The sequence below is a fragment of the Lynx rufus genome, unplaced genomic scaffold (genome assembly GCF_022079265.1).
Source record: "Lynx rufus isolate CCGP_SWC_20201006 ecotype Redwood Valley unplaced genomic scaffold, mLynRuf1.p SCAF_7, whole genome shotgun sequence".
NCBI classification, from domain to species: domain Eukaryota; kingdom Metazoa; phylum Chordata; class Mammalia; order Carnivora; family Felidae; genus Lynx; species Lynx rufus.
Window position 1 is genome coordinate 77,623,946 of NW_025814889.1, and position 19,136 is coordinate 77,643,081.

General features: G+C 42.2%; 1 protein-coding gene across 2 annotated transcripts in view; it reads left to right on the top strand.

The window, feature by feature from the left end:
• HIGD1C (HIG1 hypoxia inducible domain family member 1C) overlaps positions 1-19,136 on the top strand; it is a 31,976-nt gene that overhangs the window by 2,654 nt on the left and 10,186 nt on the right. The window contains exons 1-2 of one of the 2 annotated variants that reach the window (XM_047065335.1): positions 13,995-14,112; positions 18,863-18,997. In XM_047065335.1, the coding sequence (XP_046921291.1) occupies positions 14,019-14,112; positions 18,863-18,997 (229 nt within the window). In that variant the 5' untranslated portion in view covers positions 13,995-14,018. Of the gene's footprint in view, positions 1-13,994; positions 14,113-18,862; positions 18,998-19,136 lie in introns of those variants that run through there. The other variant, XM_047065334.1, reaches the window with a different exon arrangement.

Sequence of the window (19,136 nt, forward strand, 5' to 3'; positions counted from 1 at the left end):
TAGTGCCACTTTCCTCATCTGTTAATGAGGATAATATCTACCTCAAGGGTTACTGAGAGGAATTAATGAAGTGAAGCATTTGGTACTTAACAAATGTTAAACTTCATTCGACAGTTATTGAGTGCCTACTGTGTACTCCACCCTTGGTGCTTGGCTTAGAGCCCTGAATAAGCTAGACTTGTTCTCTGCCCTCACGGAGCAGAGGCATAGGCGGTGATAAATGCTAGCTAGGAGGAAGAAGCACCAGGCACCAGGAAAATGGAATTGGCAGCCCTGGGGTGGGGGAGGGAGGGGAGGATCAGAAGTTTCCTTGAGGAAGTGACATCCGAGCTGAATTCCAGAGGGTATTAGTATTTCAGCCTAACAGAACAGCTGGTACCACACACAAATAAAAGGAGGAAACACAATGTGTTCAAGGAACTGAAGGCAGGCAGGGCTGGGTACGAGAGACTGCAAGGAGGATTTGGGGATGGCTGCTACTTACACCAGGCCTCTTCCTAATCTTGTTAAGTCCCTGGACCCATGAGCCCCGTACTTCATTTTAATGGCAAACCAAACCAAACACCATGGAAATTTCTTATGTTTGTATTATAAAACACTCTGTTCCTAAGTGTTTTCATATTCTAATTGCTTCTTCTGAATTCCTACATATTTCATACTTGGATAGCGAGTGAAGCAAATATTGCATAATAGTACCTTGTGTACTCTTAACCCTTAACATAAGCCTTCCCCTTTGGTATTGCTTTAGAAGACCTAGAACTTAACTGAAATTCAATTCCCATTAATCTGTTAATGCAATTGGGAGCGTAATGATCAAGGAGCCTAGTGCCAACAAAAGCTAAAAAGAAAACTGTCCCGTAAGTGTCACTTGAACTCCTTCAATACCTAAAACCAAAAGCATTCAGGCTACATTAAAGAAAAACCAAGGGCGCCAGGCTGGCTCAGCCGGAGGAGCATGTGACTCTTGGTCTCAGGGTTGGGAGTTAGAGCCCCACGTTGAGTGCAGAGATTACTTAAAAATAAAATCCTTACAAAATAAGAAAAGAATAATCAGAAGTCCCTGATCCATGGAACTGCCAGAATCAAGAACAGAGGACATGATGATTGAGGATACAGGAAATGAACGTAGAGGGGCCAATATTCCCAATTTCTAGCTCATTTGGAAACAGAAAAAGCAAACAAAACAACAACAACAAACAAACAAAAAATAAAACATAGGAATTTGCTGGCCAAGCAAGTTATTATTTTATTCCTAAAGGAAATTTGGGGAACCTGTAGAGAATTACATACAAACAAGGACAATTGCCATTCAGAATTTACCGTTCTAAAAGTAAAAACCTCTCACAGCCTTAATTCAGGCTGTGTCCTTCTCAATCTTTAAAATGGGTCCGACACTGATGTCAACCTTCTCCTTGGAATGATCCTTCTATTCCAAGACTCTAATAGCTAATAATAAAAACTTTCATTTATTACATGCCTTCTTTATGCCAGGCACCAAGTTTTTACACAATTATTTCATAGAATACTCATAACTCTATAAGGCAGATACATTACCTGCAATTGACAAACGAGAAAGGGCCCGTGACAAATGGTCAATGTGACTTGCCCAAAGCCACTTACTGAGTGATCACATCAGTATGCCCGTGAAACTTACCTGATTCCAAAGCCCAGCCCTCCCCACAATGTTGTGATGCTTCTTGAGGTCTCTTCAAACCCAAGTCTCTGTATTTCTGTCTCCTTTCTCTACCATTTCACTATGAATGGTCCCCGAGACTCATTCAGTGTGTGTTTCATCCCTCGAGCCTTGCTTATACTCCTAGCTTGTGAGCTATCACCCGTGTGGAAGAGATTCTTAAACCTCACACTTTTGCCATTCCTTTGACATTGAGAATTTAACATGTCAAAAACAAAACTCGCCACCGCCACCGTGTCCTTCCCTAAACAAGTGACACTCGCTAATTTCTTCAACACCTAGGATTATTTCCCAAGGACCAGATAAAGAGACGCCCTTCTAGAAAGCATTTGCTGGCTGTTTCAAGAAGCTTCCTCTTTGAGAAATCCCTCGGCATCCACTAATACACTTGTGGGTATTAGTGCACAGGCCAGACACAGTGCTTACTACATAGCAGGTGCTCCCAGAGTAGTTACCGATTAATTCATCATCAAATCCTCTTCTCCATACCTCTTAGATGGCCCCTTCTACCTCCTTTCCACAGCCGCCATCTTAGTTTGAGAACTAAGCCCTGGATGATTACATGTATAGATTGAGTGTGGACAGCTCGAGTCACAAACCATGCGTGCAGGAACTTGCTAGGTAATGCATGATTCAGGGTGTCGGCAGCAAAATAGCTCCAGGGTGAGGGGAAGATACGACATGTAGATAGAGTAGTAGAAAAACATCCTTTTGCAACTGACTCAGCTTTCTTTGCCTTCCTTCTCTCAATTCACCCCAATAACCTAGGATGGAAAAACGATAACTCAGCAAATAATTTTCCTGAGGCACAAAGAAGTGGTTTCCTAGGAAGGCACCAATGTCTGATCTAAGTCACAATCTCTCATGCCAGAAAATGCTTCAAACTGGTCTCCATGCCTCCAACACCCACTGCCTTCAAGCTCCTAATTTCCAAAACACTTTACTCTAGCCATTCCTGCAACTCAAATTATGAAGGCAGCTACTCAGCTTTCTGAGTTGAACTGAGGTTGCTCAACTTCGCACTTGGGACTGTCAACAGACACCTCAACGCTTCTCCCTGCTGTGTAGGCCAGCGGGGAAAGGATGGGGTTCGGAGTGAGAACGTCTGAATCTTACTAACTGAATCTAATTGAATCTAATCGTACTAACATTGCGTCTTACTAATTCACTTGTTCACTTAAAAAGAGAACACTGCTTACATCTCCCAGGATTCTTGTGAGCATGCAGGACATAAATGCAAACAGTGCTTTGTAAACTTCAAACTGTTTGCCGTGAGCGCTGGAGTTCTTCACATGGTCCCTTACTTGGGTCGGGGCCTGGCCTCCTTAAGCAATCGTGAGAGGAACAGAATAAAGTTAATTTGTCTATAGGAAAAGATATTTTACTTCTTTCTTAATTTTTTTTAATGTTTATTTATTCTTTGAGAGAGAGAGAGAGAGAGCATGAGCAGGAGAGGGGCAGAGAGAGAGGGAGACACGGAATCCCAAGCAGGCTCCAGGCTCTGAGCTGTCAGCACAGAGCCCGACGCGGGGCTCGAACTCACGGACCAGGAGATCATGACCTGAGCCGAAGTCGGTCACTCAACCGACTGAGCCACCCAGGCGCCCCAAGATATTTTACTTCTATAAATGCAGTCCTAGAATTCCAATCAGCTGGATTACTATACACCCTAATGTTTTTCTGGAGACTCAGTATACTGTTAAAGAAATCTCCCATAAAAAATAACTTGACAAAGCCCTCATGTTTGCACCTAACAATAAAATGTTTGGCACCTACAGGAGATGCTGCAAAGAACTTCTACACAGAGCGCTAAAGATACAGATGTGATTTCCCAAATCCCTCTAATCTTGGCTCACATTTTACCTGTCAGGCTAAGTAGACAGTATTAGAACTGTAAAAACAGCAGCACTCAGTTCAAATTCTATCTCACCTCTCAGGTTATGGGAACGGATTATTTACTCTGGTCTCAGAGGAAGCGTTTCTTTTAAATTTTATTGTCTGTCACAGCTTAAGGACAAAAAAAGCTAAAAACTTTTTTAAAAGCCAAGAGTGCAATATTAAAATACACAATATTTATAATGTTTATTTGTTTTTGAGAGAAAGAGACAGAGCATGAGTGGGAGAGGGGCAGAGAGAGGGAGACACAGAATCTGAAACAGGCTCCAGGCTTTAAGCTGTCAGCACAGAGCCGGATGCGGGGCCCGAACTCATGAACTGTGACATCATGACCTGAGCCGACGTTGGACCCTTAACCGACTGAGCCACCCAGGTGACCCCATAATATTTACTTATAAATATAAATGTTGCCATATACCAAACTACTTACCAATGGATGCAACCTCATCTGCCCAAATGTTGAAAGTGAGAGAAAACACTGGAGAACGTGTCCACAATCAATAAATCAATAACCTGTCGGCCCCCCTTTTTGCTACTGTGCTTTTATTTTCTTCCCTTCGTATTCTGGGAAGGAGGCCTTCTGGGATCCTGAGTAAATTTCATAAAAAATATTTGCCTTTTGCACACACAGCAAATACACATCCATACCTGGAGGACAGGTATGTCTGAAAGTGTAAGAATTAGGTAAAAATGGTGCCACCTGAGGGCGCCTGGGTGGCTCAGTTGGTTAAGCTTCTGACTTCGGCTCAGGTCATGATCTCGCAGTTCTTGAGTTCAAGCCCCGCAACAGGCTCTGTGCTGAGAGCTCAGAGCCTGGAGCCTGCTTCAGATTCTGTCTCTCTCTCTCTCTCTCTCTCTGCCCCTCCCCTGCTTGTGCTTTGTCTCTCTCTGTCTCTCAAAAATAAATAAATGTAAAAAAAAAATTTTTTTTTAAATCACTTCCTGCCTCAAACCTTTGGATGGCTTTTCATGGTTTTCAGATGAAACTTCAAAATCCTTAGGTTAAAATGCAAGGCTCAGGGCGCCTGGGTGGCTCAGTCGGTTAAGCGTCCGACTTCAGCCAGGTCACGATCTTGCGGTCCGGGAGTTCGAGCCCCGCGTCAGGCTCTGGGCTGATGGCTCAGAGCCTGGATACTGTTTCCGATTCTGTGTCTCCCTCTCTCTCTGCCCCTCCCCCGTTCATGCTCTGTCTCTCTCTGTCCCAAAAATAAATAAACGTTTTCTCGCGATCTGGCCCCACTGGCCCTGCAGCTTGATTCTCTACAGGCCACTCCCACCCCTGACTCTACACACTGTGCTGTCTGGACCTTCTGCCTCTGAGCCTTTCCACGCGCTGTGCCCTCTGCCCGGAATGCCCTACCCTCTCCTCTCTTCACCTCAAATCGACTAGTTCTCTACAATATCCCGTAAAAGTCACTTTCTCCGAAATGAACTTCCTTAATTCTCCAGTTGGGTCTTTAGGTCCTTCATCCAGGCTCCCACGAGCCCAGGCCTCCTCCTGTCACGTTCTCATGTGCTGCCATTGTTGCTTTACTCATCTGTCTGCCCCACACTGACTCAAAGCTTCTTGGGGGACAGGGGGTTCCTCTTAACTCAGCGTTTACCTGCAGCACTCCATCTGTGTGAAACGTACAAACGATCCCACTCATTTGTCTCTTCTGCTGCCTTTAGGAGAGAGCCCCAAGCCCCAGTTAGACTTCTCAGGGCTGCTCAGAAACTGCTAATGTACCCTCAGCTGCCACAGGGTCCCGCCCGTCCTTGACCATGCTCATTTCCACATCGCCATGCCTCTCCTCTCAGCAGAGGACTTTTACTACTCCACAGAGGGAAACACAAACAGAGAGCCATTGAGCGGGTCTACAGATTTAAGAACCCCACCGGATGCCCTCTCCTGACCAGATCTGCAAGGCCAGCCCTGGGCCCTGGATTCATTTCTTCCCGGTCTTTTTTTTTCCTGCCAAGTCGCACTCTTTTTGCATCTTCACTCTTCCCCTTGTGTTCAAATATCCTAAAATCCAGGGGCGCCTGGGTGGCGCAGTCGGTTAAGCGTCTGACTTCAGCCAGGTCACGATCTCGCGGTCCGTGAGTTCGAGCCCCGCGTCGGGCTCTGGGCTGATGGCTCAGAGCCTGGAGCCTGTTTCCGATTCTGTGTCCCCCTCTCTCTCTCTGCCCCTCCCCTGTTCATGCTCTGTCTCTCTCTGTCCCAAAAATAAATAAAAACGTTGGAAAAAAAAATTAAAAAAAAAACAAATATCCTAAAATCCATACCACCTTCCTCCAGTAAAAACAAACAAAACACACCAAAAAAACCTTAGCTTTGCTTTCCCCTGAAATCGCTATGCTCTTTTCCTCCCTTCAAATCTCTTAAAAATATCAAATCCATTTTTTTTTTGCCTACTTCCCACTCACTCCTCAATCCATTCTCATTGGGTAGCCAGCCCTCCCTGAAACTGTTCTCCTCGAAACCACCACAGATATCCTGCTTCCCAAATATAAAGGCTTTGTTCTTTGGTGTGTTTTTTTAATTTTTTTAAATGTTTATTTATTTTTGAGAGAGAGAGAGAGACAGAGCGTGAGTCGGGGAGGAGTAGAGAGAGAGGGAGTCACAGAATCCAAAGCAGGGTCCAGGCTCTGAGCTGTCAGCACAGAGCCCAATGCGGGACTCGAGCCCACGAACTGTGAGATTATGACCCGAGTGGAAGTCAGACGCTTAACCGACTGAGCCACCCACGCGCCCCAAGGCTTCGTTCTTTGTATGAACTGTGTACTATCTGATTCTGACCGCTCTTCTGGAGATCTTTCCTCCTTTTTCTTGTGAGTCTTTTTGACCCTCTTGCTGCTCCATCTCGAGCTCCTTGGCTGCCTTTTACTTCCCCAGAATTCCATCCTTAGTCCTCTCCATCCCTACAGACTTCCCTTTGTAGGAGTTCAACAGAACTGCCAAGGCCAGTTCCACATCACCTCCCTCTCCTGGCCTTTGGGGCAGACTGGCTGTGTGGGAGAATGCCAGGCCCGCGTCAGCCATATTAGTTTCCTATTGCTGCCATGACAAATTACCACAGATTTAGTGGTTTAAAACCATACAAACTTTTATCTTCCGGTTCTGGAGGACAAAAGCCCCAAATGGGTGTCACTTGGGTAAAACCAAGGTGTTGGCAGGGTTTCGTTTGTTTGTTCGTTTTCTGTAGGCCCCCCGGGAGAAACCGTTCCCTTGCCTTCACCAGCTTCGAGAGGCCACGCTGGTTCAAATCTCTTTCTGAAACGGACCTGACTTTCTTGTCTCCCAGTTTCACTTCTAAGGGCCCTTGTGATTACACAGGCCCTACCCAGATACTCCAGAATAACCACATCTCAAGGTCAGCTGGATAGCAAGCTTAATTCCACCTGCAACCTTAATTTCCCTTTGCCTTGTAACATAACACATCCAATAGGTTGCGAGTACTAGGACGGGGAGATCTCTGGGAGCAGGGTAGAGGAGGCATTATTCTGCCTACCACATCAGCTAGACTGGACAAAGAAAGAAAAGGCAAATATGTAAATGATAGTGGGGACTTTCACGAAGCTCCAGCTGGCCTAACACAGAGCCAAGGTGAGAACGGTGCAGAATGGCAAACGAGTTGCGGGAAGAACTGAACGAGGGATACAAAAGGACAACATGAAACTCTAGGTTTCAAAAAGGCAATTCGGCTGCACTTTACAGGACAGCTCGTGTTTGCCTCTGAAGTCTCCTCACGCTAAAATGATCATTTCTACTTCTGGAGGCTTCCCGTACCGATCCCTGAACTCAGAATCCTTTGACGAGTCTGGGGATATCTGCCAACCCTCCCCAAATTCCTCAGGAACTTTAAAATTATGAAAGCAAATAATTTTTACTACGCAAAAATGGCCCTAGACGTCATGCTCAATCTCGCTCACAGTCCACAAAATGCGAATTAAAACTACCGGGGGATACCACTTCTCACACCTCAGGTCTGCGAAGACTCCAAAAGTCTGACAATACATTCAGTTGGGCAAGCCATGGGGAAACAGACATACCTGCGTATCGCTGATGGGGATGCCAAAGCGTTCAACTCTTGTGGAATTTGGCAATACTTGACAAAACTATACCTGCATTTACCTTTTGGCCCGGCACTCCCACCTCCAGAATTGCATCCTGAAGATACGCTTCCAACCACAGGAAAGTACAGAAGCACAAGACAGTTCATTGTCGCATCGTTTGTAATGGTTCCAAGCTAGATGCTCATACATACGAATATGCTTGAATAAACCAGGGCACTTTTTGCACAGCGGAGCACTTACTACATATCTGAATAGCAGCATGACAAAGAGCTGCTAGAGTCTACAGCCACACCACCCTGAACACGCCGCCCGATCTCGTCTGATCTCAGAAGCTAAGCAGGGTCGGGCCTGGTTAGTACTTGGATGGGAGGCAAGGAGCTGCTAGGGTGATAAGGTGTGATTTCAAGGACATATTATTGAGTAAACAGAAGCTCTGTCAGCTAAAACTAGCTATAATGTGGTACCTTCTTTGTAAAAAAGAAGGGTAAATAAGAGAATACCCACGTATATGTTTATTTTTGCAAAAAGAAACTGCAGAAGAATAAGCCAGACACTAGCGAGATTGGTTGTCTATAGCGGTGGGTGGGAAGAGAGCAGAAATAAAAGGGGGAAGAGCAGTGATGCAGTTTTAAATATACCCTTTGTATAGTTTTGATTTGGGGAACCATGTTAATGTCTTACATAAAATATGCAAACGAATGTTTTTTACATAAGATGAAATGAAGAATGGGGGGGGCATCCCTAAAATCGAAAAATAAAAAACACCTAATGGTATTCTTTTGTGTGTGTGTGTGTAAAATTCTTTTCTGCTTTTTTTTTTTAAGTTTTATTTATTTATTGAGAGAGAGAGAGAGAGAGAGCAAGCACAGGCAAGGTAGGAGCAGAGAGGAGACACAGAATCCCAAGCAGCCTCAGCACCGTCAGTGTAGAGTCCAATGTGGGGCTCGAACTCACAAACCGTGAGATCATGACCTGAGCCTAGATCAAGAGTCAGACACTTAACCAACTACTCCACCCAGGTGCCCTAATTGTATTCTAAATGAAGACTAACCACATTGATGCAGGGGGAGAAAATTCAACCCAAGTAGCTTTTTTTTCAAGTAACTTTTTTGTGTGTGTCATTAGATTTATCTATTTATTTTTTAATATTAAATTTATTGTCAAATTGGTTTCCATACAACACCCAGAGCTCCTCCCAACAGGTGCCCTCCTCAATGCCCATCACCCACCCTTCCCTTCCTCCCACTCCCCATCAACCCTTAGTTTATTCTCAGTTTTTAAATTTTTTTTTTTAACGTTTATTTATTGAGACAGAGAGAGACAGAGCATGAACAGGGGAGGGTCAGAGAGAGGGAGACACAGAATCTGAAACAGGCTCCAGGCTCTGAGCTGTCAGCACAGAGCCCGATGCGGGGCTCAACTCACAGACCGCGAGATCGTGACCTGAGCCGAAGTCAGCCGCTTAAACAACTGAGCCACCCAGGCGCCCCTATTCTCATTTTGTAAGAGTCTCTTATGGTTTGGCTCTCTCCCTAACTTTTTTCTTTTCCTTCCCTTCCCCCCCGCCCCCGTCAAGTAACTTTTTTTTAAACAACTTTGTTAACATATAATTCACATATCCTAAAATTTACCTGAAATATACAATTAAGTGATTTTTATTATATTTAGCATTGTGCAACCATCATCACAATCTTTATTTTTAAATGTTTGTTTATTTTGAGAGAGAGAGAGAGAGAAAAAGCACAAGCAGAGGAGGGGCAGAGAGAGAGAGAGAGAGAGAGGGAGAGAGAGGAGAGAGAATCCCAAGGCAGGCTCCATGCTGTCAGCACAGAGCTTGACGTGGGGCTTGATCTCATGAACCATGAGATCATGATCTGAGCTGAAATCAAGAGTCAGATACTTAACTGAGTGAGCTACCGGTGCCCCCAACACAATCTATTTAAAAAATTTTTTTCATTACCCCCTGAAAAGCCTCTGTAGCCATTAGAAGTCACTCCCTATTTTCCTTCCACTGTCTCACAGCCCCAGGCAACCACTAATCTATTTTATTTTTTAAAATTTATGGTTTTAATTTTATTATTTTTTTATTTTAGAGAGAGTGAGTGAGCATAAGCAGGGGAGAGGTGCAGAGGCAGGAGAGACGGGGTGGGGTGGGGGGAGAGAATATTTTAAGCAGGCCCCACACTCAGCGTGGAGCCCAATGCCGGACTCAATTCCATGACCCCGGGATTATGACCTGAGCTGAAACCAAGAGTCAGGCGCTCAACCAACTGAGCCACCCAGGCAGCTCTCTATTTTCTATCTCTATAGATTTGTTTATTCTGGGTATTTCATAAAAATGGAATCACATAATATATGGTCTTTTATAACAGGCTTCTTTCACTTAGCATGTTTCAAGGCTCATCTATGGTATAGCACATATCAGTACTTCATTTCTTTTTATGGCCAAATAATTTTCCATTGTACATTTCCATAAATGTGATTTCCATATCACATTTTCTTTCTTTTCTTTTTCTTTTTTTTTAAACATAATTTTGTTGTCAAGTTAGCTAACATACAGTGTATACAGTGTGCTCTTGGCTTCAGGAGTAGATTCCCATGATTCATCGCTTCCATACAACACCCAGTGCTCATTCCAACAAGTGCCCTCCTCAGTGCCATCACTCATTTCCCCCTTTCTCCCACCCTTCCCCATCAACCCTCAAGCCAGCCTGAAGGGGCTCCCATTAGACAAATCTGGGACAATTTGACCATCAAAATAAATAATGGTGGTGATGGATAAGCACTGAATAAAATAGAAATTCATGAGACCAAACTGATATAAATAAATGAATAACAGGAAAGAAGGAAAAGCAATTCCTTATATTAGAGTGCCAACTGAAAAATGTAAAAAGAATGATGTATTTAGAAAATTACCATCTGGCAAACATAATATTAATTGATTCAGGCAAGGATCATAAATGGATGCTGAAGTTAATGAGTAAAAGCCTGATACATAACAGTGTATTTGCATAATACTAAAGTATCTCCTCACAAAATACTCATTATGAATAAAGGGAAAAAAGAGGAACTTTACAGTGTATAAACTGGCGGACCCCACCTTAATCCAAATGCTCAAAACTGTGGCGTGCCAGAGTCAACTCACCCCAACTCAGGGGCAGCACGTCTCTTCCCAACTTTGTGTTCAGTGATGACATAACAGTAGCTTGAAATTGGCCATTTACAAGTGGAAAGTGACAAATATTACAAGTCAGGGCTTCTCTTCCTCTGGATAACCAGCTGTTAGACATTTATCAGCATAACAGTGGATCAAAGTTACTGCCACCGGACGAACTAAGTTATGTGCCTCCGGATACTGCACACCAACAACACAGAATCACTCTGCCAAAAATGTATAACCGCAACCTAATGATGAGAAAGTATCAGCAAAAAACTAAATTGGGAGACATCCTACAAAATAAGTGGCCTGTGTTAGCAAAATATCGGGGTCATGCAAGACAAAAGAAGATTTTGATGGTTAATTTTACATGTCAACTTGACTGGGCTAAGGGATGCCCAGATAGCTGGTAAAACCTTATATCTGGGTGTGTTTGTGAGGGTGTTTCCAGAAGAGATTATTAGCATTTGAGTTGGCATACCAATAAAGAGCACCCTCACCAATGCAGCGGAGTATTATCAAATGATAATTTGATAATTATCGGGCTCCACTGAGGGCCCGAACAGGACAAAAAGGCAGAGGAAGGGTGAATGTGTTCTCTGCCTGAGCAGGAACATCCATCTTCTGCCCTCAGACATCACTGCTCCCGGTTCTCAGGCCTTTGGGGTTGGATAAGGACTTACACCATTGCGAGGTTGCAGATGGCAGATCATGAGACTTCTCAGCTCCCACAACCACATGAGCCAATTCCTATAGTAAATTTCTTCATATATAAGTATATATACGTGAATATATGCATACGGAGATATGCAAGCTCATATATATATATATATATACACACACATATGTATACATATATATACACACATACATGTATGTGTGTATATATATATACACACATACATGTATGTGTGTGCGTATATGTGTGTAAGTATATATGTGTGTATATATATCTCCTATTGGTTCTGTTTCTCTGGAGAATCTTGACTAATACAACGACTAAGGAAATGTTTCAAATTAGAGGGGGGGATAAAGCGACTTGACAACCAAAGGCAGTATGTAATCCTGATTGAATCTTAGCCTAGAAAAAAAAATGTTTGTTATTAAGGTCATCACTGGGACCTTAACTGCTGAAATATGAATAAAATCTTTAGATTATAGTATTATAGCAAAACTAACATCCTGATTTTGACCACGGTACTATGGTTACATAAAAGAATGCCCCAAATGCATACAGAAGTTTTTAGGGGTTTGGGCGCATCAGTATATGACTCCCTCTCAGGTGGGTCTCAGGAAGAAAGGAAGGAAGGGAGAAATTTTCGTTGAGAAAAATGATAAAGCAAACGTGGCTAAATGTTAACAAAAGGCAAGCTGGGTGTCGGACATCCAATTTTTTGTACTATTCTGGGCACTTCTCTGTAAATTCTAAATTACTTAAAAGTTTAAAGCCATAAGGAAAAAACCGTGAACGCTACCTGGTGCTCTGTGCTCATCTTTGTGGATGCAGTCAGATGGAGACGGTGAGCCAGGACTTTTCCGAGGCCTTGAGCACCCGAAGGCTGTGGGGTCACAACACAAGCAAAAGCAGCGTCCACCACCGACCCGCCCGGGGAGCCACAGAAGGCTCAGGCTCCCGGCACAGGCGCAGGACAACAGCTCCCTCAGCACCTTCCTGCGCCTCTCCGGGCTCTCACATTGGCCGGGGGCTTGGTGACGTCAAGTGCTTTACAGCCTGGTGCTCAAGCTGCTCGAGGCTCTGCGGGAGCCTCAGGTGTGAGGGCCTCGCCTCCAGGTGACCCCAGGTGCAGGCTCGTGGCATCTCAGCCAGGGATCTGGGCCGCAGTGGGCGCCCCTTTAGCAAGTGCATATTCTTTTTTCTTTTTAATGTTTAATTGATTAATTTTTGAGAGACCGAGTGTGAGTGGGGGAAGGGTAGAGAGAGAGGGAGACAGAATCTGAAGCCGACTGCAGGCTCTGAACTGATGGGGGGTGGGGGGCCTGAACCCAGGAACCAGGAGATCATGACCCGAGCTGCAGTGGGAGGCTTAACCGACTGAGCCATCCAGGCGCCCCCAGAGTCGTTAAAGACAAGACTCTCAGCCTCAGATGGCTAACATCCACCCCCACCCAAGCCCAATGTTGTAACCACGGGCCCACTTTCCTCTTGATTTGGGGTCCTGGTATCAGGTAGTAGGGACTCACAGCCATAGAGAGAAGTTGGGAGCTCCCTGTGAAGGCAGAATTCAGTAAAAGCATCTTCTTCAAAATCCTTAATGTTTCCTTAGTGCTGTCTTCAAAACCCCCAATGTTTGTGGTCCAGGTGGTGTTAGTAAATTTCCAGCGGGGGAGGTGGAAACGTCGACAATACCAGCTGGCCACTCCCCCCCTGGGGCGGGGGCGGGGGCGAGCAGGTTGTTTCTGGGCTTTCTCATGATCAATTCGTAGGAAATTGCACATAAATGTGTCCCAGCCTTTCAAAGCCTGTTCTGATCCACAGCTTCCTGCTCAAGGAGCACTGGGACAGGCAGCAGGTGGTGGGGTACGCCAAAGGTATGGTGCTTCTGCCGCTTACCGGGTTCCATTTTCCGATGAAAACCGATTTATAGGATGAAGCCATGGTATTTGAATTTTGAGGTAAAAAGAGTGGGTGGTGCAGATAACAGACTGAGGTGCTGCTAAGCCATGTTGATGACTGTGAGTTTCCTCATTCCTGTATAGACAAGGAGGATTATTTCCACTGTCTCAATCATTTTATAGTGCTCTGCACATTCTGAAGAATTGGAGTGATCATTCTGCCATCAGCTGTGAATCGGGAAGTAATTCTGCGTATGTGGCACTGCCATCATTCTTTAAAATGTTTTGTAAAAGCATTGTCTTCCTGTTTGTGGAAGAAGTTTTGAGATTCCCCATGTTCTCAAATGCTGAGCAGTGAAAGGAGACTGAATAACCCAGTTATGATCTGTGTCTTCATTCTGTATTCATGGAATCTGATTATCATCACTTCTCTTTTTCTTTTACCCCCTACCCCCAAACAAGATGAAAGGATTCCATAATGAAAAGGGTGAAGGAAACAGGACTGTTTATTTCAATGGAGCAAGCAGGCAGATCAAGCAAATTGAAAACACATAATCGACAATGTATTGGGAGAGGGTAAATGGATTTTTAATGATTCACAGCAACCACATTTATCCCCTACTGTTACTAGAGAGAAAAATGTCTTCAGATAACCAGTGGTCAGCAGATGGGGAGGAAAGCCCACTCTCACGACTGATTAGGAAATCTAGAGACTCCCCCTTTGTCCCCGTAGGTAAGTACAAGCCTTGACTGGACACTGGAGAACTGTCTGTAATAATAATAATGCCTTACCCAGTATCTTTGAGAATGGAGATGTTTTACATCATTGAACTTTTAAGATAACTGAAGCTAAGCCTCTCTAAGCAGAAGTTAAACTTTCAGAACAGTTTCTAGTAGATGGCAAATCCCCAGTAAATGTTAGCTATTTTTATTACGAAGCTTCAAATCTTACTTAACTCCTCTTCATTCGAGGTCTATCTCGAATTCCTAGTTCCCAGCCACTCTAACTGGAGTTGAATGAACTTTAACACTTCTATGATGACTACATCATTAGCAGCACCAGTTTATTACATTGAAAGTCTAAGAGTGACTACTGAGATGTGTAGGTCTCTTTCTGTGCTAACTCCAACCTTTAAACTCTTGTGTCTGATGTTTATAGATTTTTCTGTCTCTTCCATTAATGTTGAGTGCAATCAAAAACTTCTGCTTCTAGTATTCTGTGGCACCAGAAGCTAGCTACCCAAGTTTAAAAGAACTGTGAGTCAATTCAGAGTAAAGAAGCTCTGAATGAAAAAGCCTAGGCCTACCTACTTGTCTGTACACTTGAGAGCGTGAACTTTGTGATGTTCATGTTCAATGGCCCTTTTTGCTGGTTTCCTGAAGTGTTCCAGATGTTGAGGTTGATGGTTAAATAAACTCTAGATTAAAGAAGTGGTATTATAATTAGACCTGGAGGCTTAGCCTGTTTGTCTTTTCCCGACACAGACTTAATATGCCTACATTTAGAACAAATACTATATGTAAGTGGACTTAGACACACACACACACACAATCTACACACCAATATTATGTTTTAAAATCTAAGTTTTCTCTTTCTTCTTTTGGATGCTTTAGCTGATGCAAGCATTATTGTATACTGCAGCCATGCCTCTTGCCTGGTGTTCATTTGGTCTGGAAGCTATTAACTTATTTAAATGAGACTTACATTATGTAAGTTACACTGACATAGGTGATTAATTCCCTAAAACTTTCTGAATAGGTATATCATTGGGTTTCTATTACCACTGCAAATCTAGCAACCCCGTGTCATTATTCACATATTAAAAAGAATCAAAATTTTACTTTATACTAATATGCTGTTTATACGTTTAATTTCATTTGATTAAAACTTGATAATAGCACCTACAAGAAATGGAAGCAAATAATGTTATAGTGATTCATCTTCCTTAGCATTTTTAACTGGAAAAACAATTCAAGAACTTGTTGCCACTTGAACAGATCACTATCATGAATAGGGAGATTAATCACTGTGCCCACTGCAAATTAAATAATTTTTCCAGAGACATTTAGGGTGATTAAAGTAGTAAGATAAAAGTGTTTCCAGCTAAATTCAATTACATATAAACTACACAGAGACACTACATGGAAAACAGTAAAGGTTCTGACTTTAATCTCCAAAAGAAACAAAACCAATTTAACTAAGAACAGAGCCTTGATTTGATAAGGGAAGAGAATCAAGTTTTTGCTAGAAAAATAAATGACAAAATCTGAATATATATTACTGAATAGTTTGTTTAGCTATTGTTATTTTAATAATATCTACTATATATTTCCTGCTGCAGGGAGTGAGCTGTGCCGAAAACTCACAAAACATTTTTATTTATCTTCAACAACTTCCATCATTAAATATATCTATAAAGAGATATATTTACATTCCACCAATAAATATTTTTATTGTCTTCAACAACTTCCATCATTAAATATAAGTAGATATATTTCCATTCCATCAATAAATACAATCTATATTGCTTAAAATTATTTTATGATCATTGTTAAGGTCTCTGCACACATTATACATATTGAAACTCCTTGCTATGCTTATCATTTTTTTCGTAGCTATGGCAGTTCTTCCTCTGTTTGGGACATTTGGGTTGTTCAGGTTTTCTTCATACATAGCATGGCCATAAACATCTTTGTGTCAACTTCTTGACGTTTCTTTTGCTTATTTCCTTGGAGTATGAATTTTTAGGGCAGGAAGTACATCCGATTTAACACCCCTTATTATATATTTCCAGAAATCTTTATAGAGTTGGCTAAACTCACAGAGCTTTCAGCATTGTACCTGTTTCTCAACATGCCTGCCACTATTCTATTATTACTTGTTTTTTGCTGTTTTTGTCATTTTAATTTTGATTTCATTTGCTAATCGGCCTACAAAATATACGTGTCAATGCAATTACTCTCTTACTTCCACTTATTAAATGGATTCTGAAAGAATAAATATATCCTCACCCACCTATAGAGGCATACATGTGCCAACATAACTAATCAAAATTTGCTATCCTACATAAATATCAACTGAATTTCCATGTATTAACAACATACAGAAACTGAAATTAAAAACATAACCTCATTTCCAGTCACTCCAAAGGCAATGAAATGCTTAGATATATGCTTAACAAAACATACATGCAATCTGTATGCTGAAAATTATAAAATGTTAATGAAAGAATTAAAAAAGGACCTAAATAAATGTAAAGACCACAGGTAGTATTGTGTTCATGGATTGGAAGACTTTCCCCAAATTGATCTACATGTTTGTGTAATTCCCATCAAAATCCCAGTAAGTTTTTTTGTAGATAAGACATGCTTACTCCAAAATTTACATGTAAAGGGGTGCCTGGGTGACTTAGTCAGTTGGGCTCTGATTCTTGATTTTGGCTCAGGTCATGATCTCTGGGTTTGTGAGTTTGAACCCCACGTCGTTGGGATTCTCTCTCTCTCAAAAATAAATACACTTAAAAAAATTTTTTTTTTAGGGACACCTGGGTGGCTCAGTAGGTTAAGCGTCCTACTTTGGCTCAGGTCATGAGCTCACGGTTCATGCGTTTGAGTCCCGTGTCAGGCTCTGTGCTGACAGCTCGGAGCCTGGAGCCTGCTTTGGGTTCTGTGTCTCCCTCTCTCTTTGCCCCTCCCCTGCTCATACTCTGTCTCTCTCTCTCTCAAAAATAAATAAACATTAAAAATTCGTTTTTAAAAATTGTTTTAAAAATAGTTTTAAAAGTCAATAAAAAATAAAATTTGCAAGTAAAGGCAGAAGTCCTAAAGTGGCTAAAACATTAAAAAACAAGGATAAAGTGGGAGAAATCACTCTACCTGATATGGAGGCTTACTATATGGCTACAGTAATCAAGACAGTGTGGTGTTGATGGAGGGACAGATACACAGACCAACAACATAGGAGAGAAAACCCAAAAAATAGACCCATGTTTTCATTATGCAAAAGTTTTCCTTATTCTTATGTCAAAATGGCATTTTGCCCTTATCATTTTCTCTTAAGTCTATTTTACCCTCTTTTAGATGTTACAAATATGCTGTTCCTCTTTGTTTTTATTGGTGTTTTTGTTTTGCTTTTACATTTAATTCTAACTCCTGCAGAATTTTTTTTGGAGGGTCTGCTGTGAGATACAAATCCAAATTAGTTCTTTATACCAACAAATTGTACTGATGGAATTTATTAAATAATTACTCCTTTATCTGTTATTTGGTTATTTTGATTTGTCATGAATTCTCAGTGTTCTCACAGTGTTTTAAATCTGTTTCCAGAACATTTCCTATTCAGTTGATTGGTTTTCTGTCTTAGAGCCAATTACATAGGATCTTGGTTGTCACAGCAGCATATTCACCCCTTGACACTGGTAGGGAATACAAAAATATTTGCCCTTCTGGAGTCTCCTAGAGTCATAGTTCTTTTTGGAGTCACACACTTCCTGTGCAAATATTCATACCTTTCCATGTCTCATTACAATTCAAATACCTCATTTTTAAATTTTTTTTTAACGTTTATTTATTTTTGAGACAGAGAGAGACAGAGCATGAACGGGGGAGGGGCAGAGAGAGAGGGAGACACAGAATCAGAAGCAGGCTCCAGGCTCTGAGCCATCAGCCCAGAGCCCGACGCGGGGCTCGAACTCACGGACTGCGAGATCGTGACCTGAGCTGAAGTCGGATGCTTAACCGACTGAGCCACCCAGGCGCCCCTCAAATATCTCATTTTTACAGAAGATCAAAAATGTTCTCGGGGCGCCTGGGTGGCGCAGTCGGTTAGGCGTCCGACTTCAGCCAGGTCACGATCTCGCAGTCTGTGGGTTCGAGCCCCGCGTCGGGCTCTGGGCTGATGGCTCAGAGCCTGGAGCCTGTTTCCGATTCTATGTCTCCCTCTCTCTCTGCCCCTCCCCCGTTCATGCTCTGTCTCTCTCTGTCCCAAAAATAAATAAACGTTGAAAAAAAAAAATTTTAAAAAATAAAAAAATAAAAAATAAAAAAAAAAAATGTTCTCATTTTACTAGATTTACTCCTTACTTGATAACAAGTAGACAGGAGTAAAGGCAAACATTCGAAAGCTATTGATGCTGGGATGTTTGTTGTTGGTTCACTCACTGGCCAAAGTGACTTACCCCAAATAAAAGTCTCTCAGCATGCACAATCTGAAATCATGCCTCAGGAAAAAGAGAAATTACTACACTCTATGATTCGGGGTTTTCTGGGAAGAGTCAAAAACTGCAAATATTGAATCCATAAATGTTAAGGGTCTCTTTAAAAAATCTGTGGATCAAATCCAGCATGGTTCTTTTTAAAGTATTCTCTGGTATCTTGCCTGCTTATCTTCCAAGTACTGAACCTTTGGACAGTCTTATTCAGCTCTCTAAATGTTGGGGATTCTAGCCTACTATTTACATAACCTCTACTTTTTTCTTTCACAGGAATAGCAGGCTTTATGACTGTGGTGTCCTATGGTCTTTATACGTTAAAGTACAGAAGGGATCAGAAAATGTCCATTCATCTTATTCACATGAGAGTTGCTGCCCAAGGATGTATTGTAGGAGCTGTGACTCTAGGTAACCTGCTTAATTTGTATCTTGTGCTGTCTCTGTGAGTATTTTTATTTATTTTATTCAATCATATTGGAAAATGAAAATTGGGTTAAGATGATATAATGGAGGAGGAATGGTAAGAAAGACCATGAACTTCACTTTG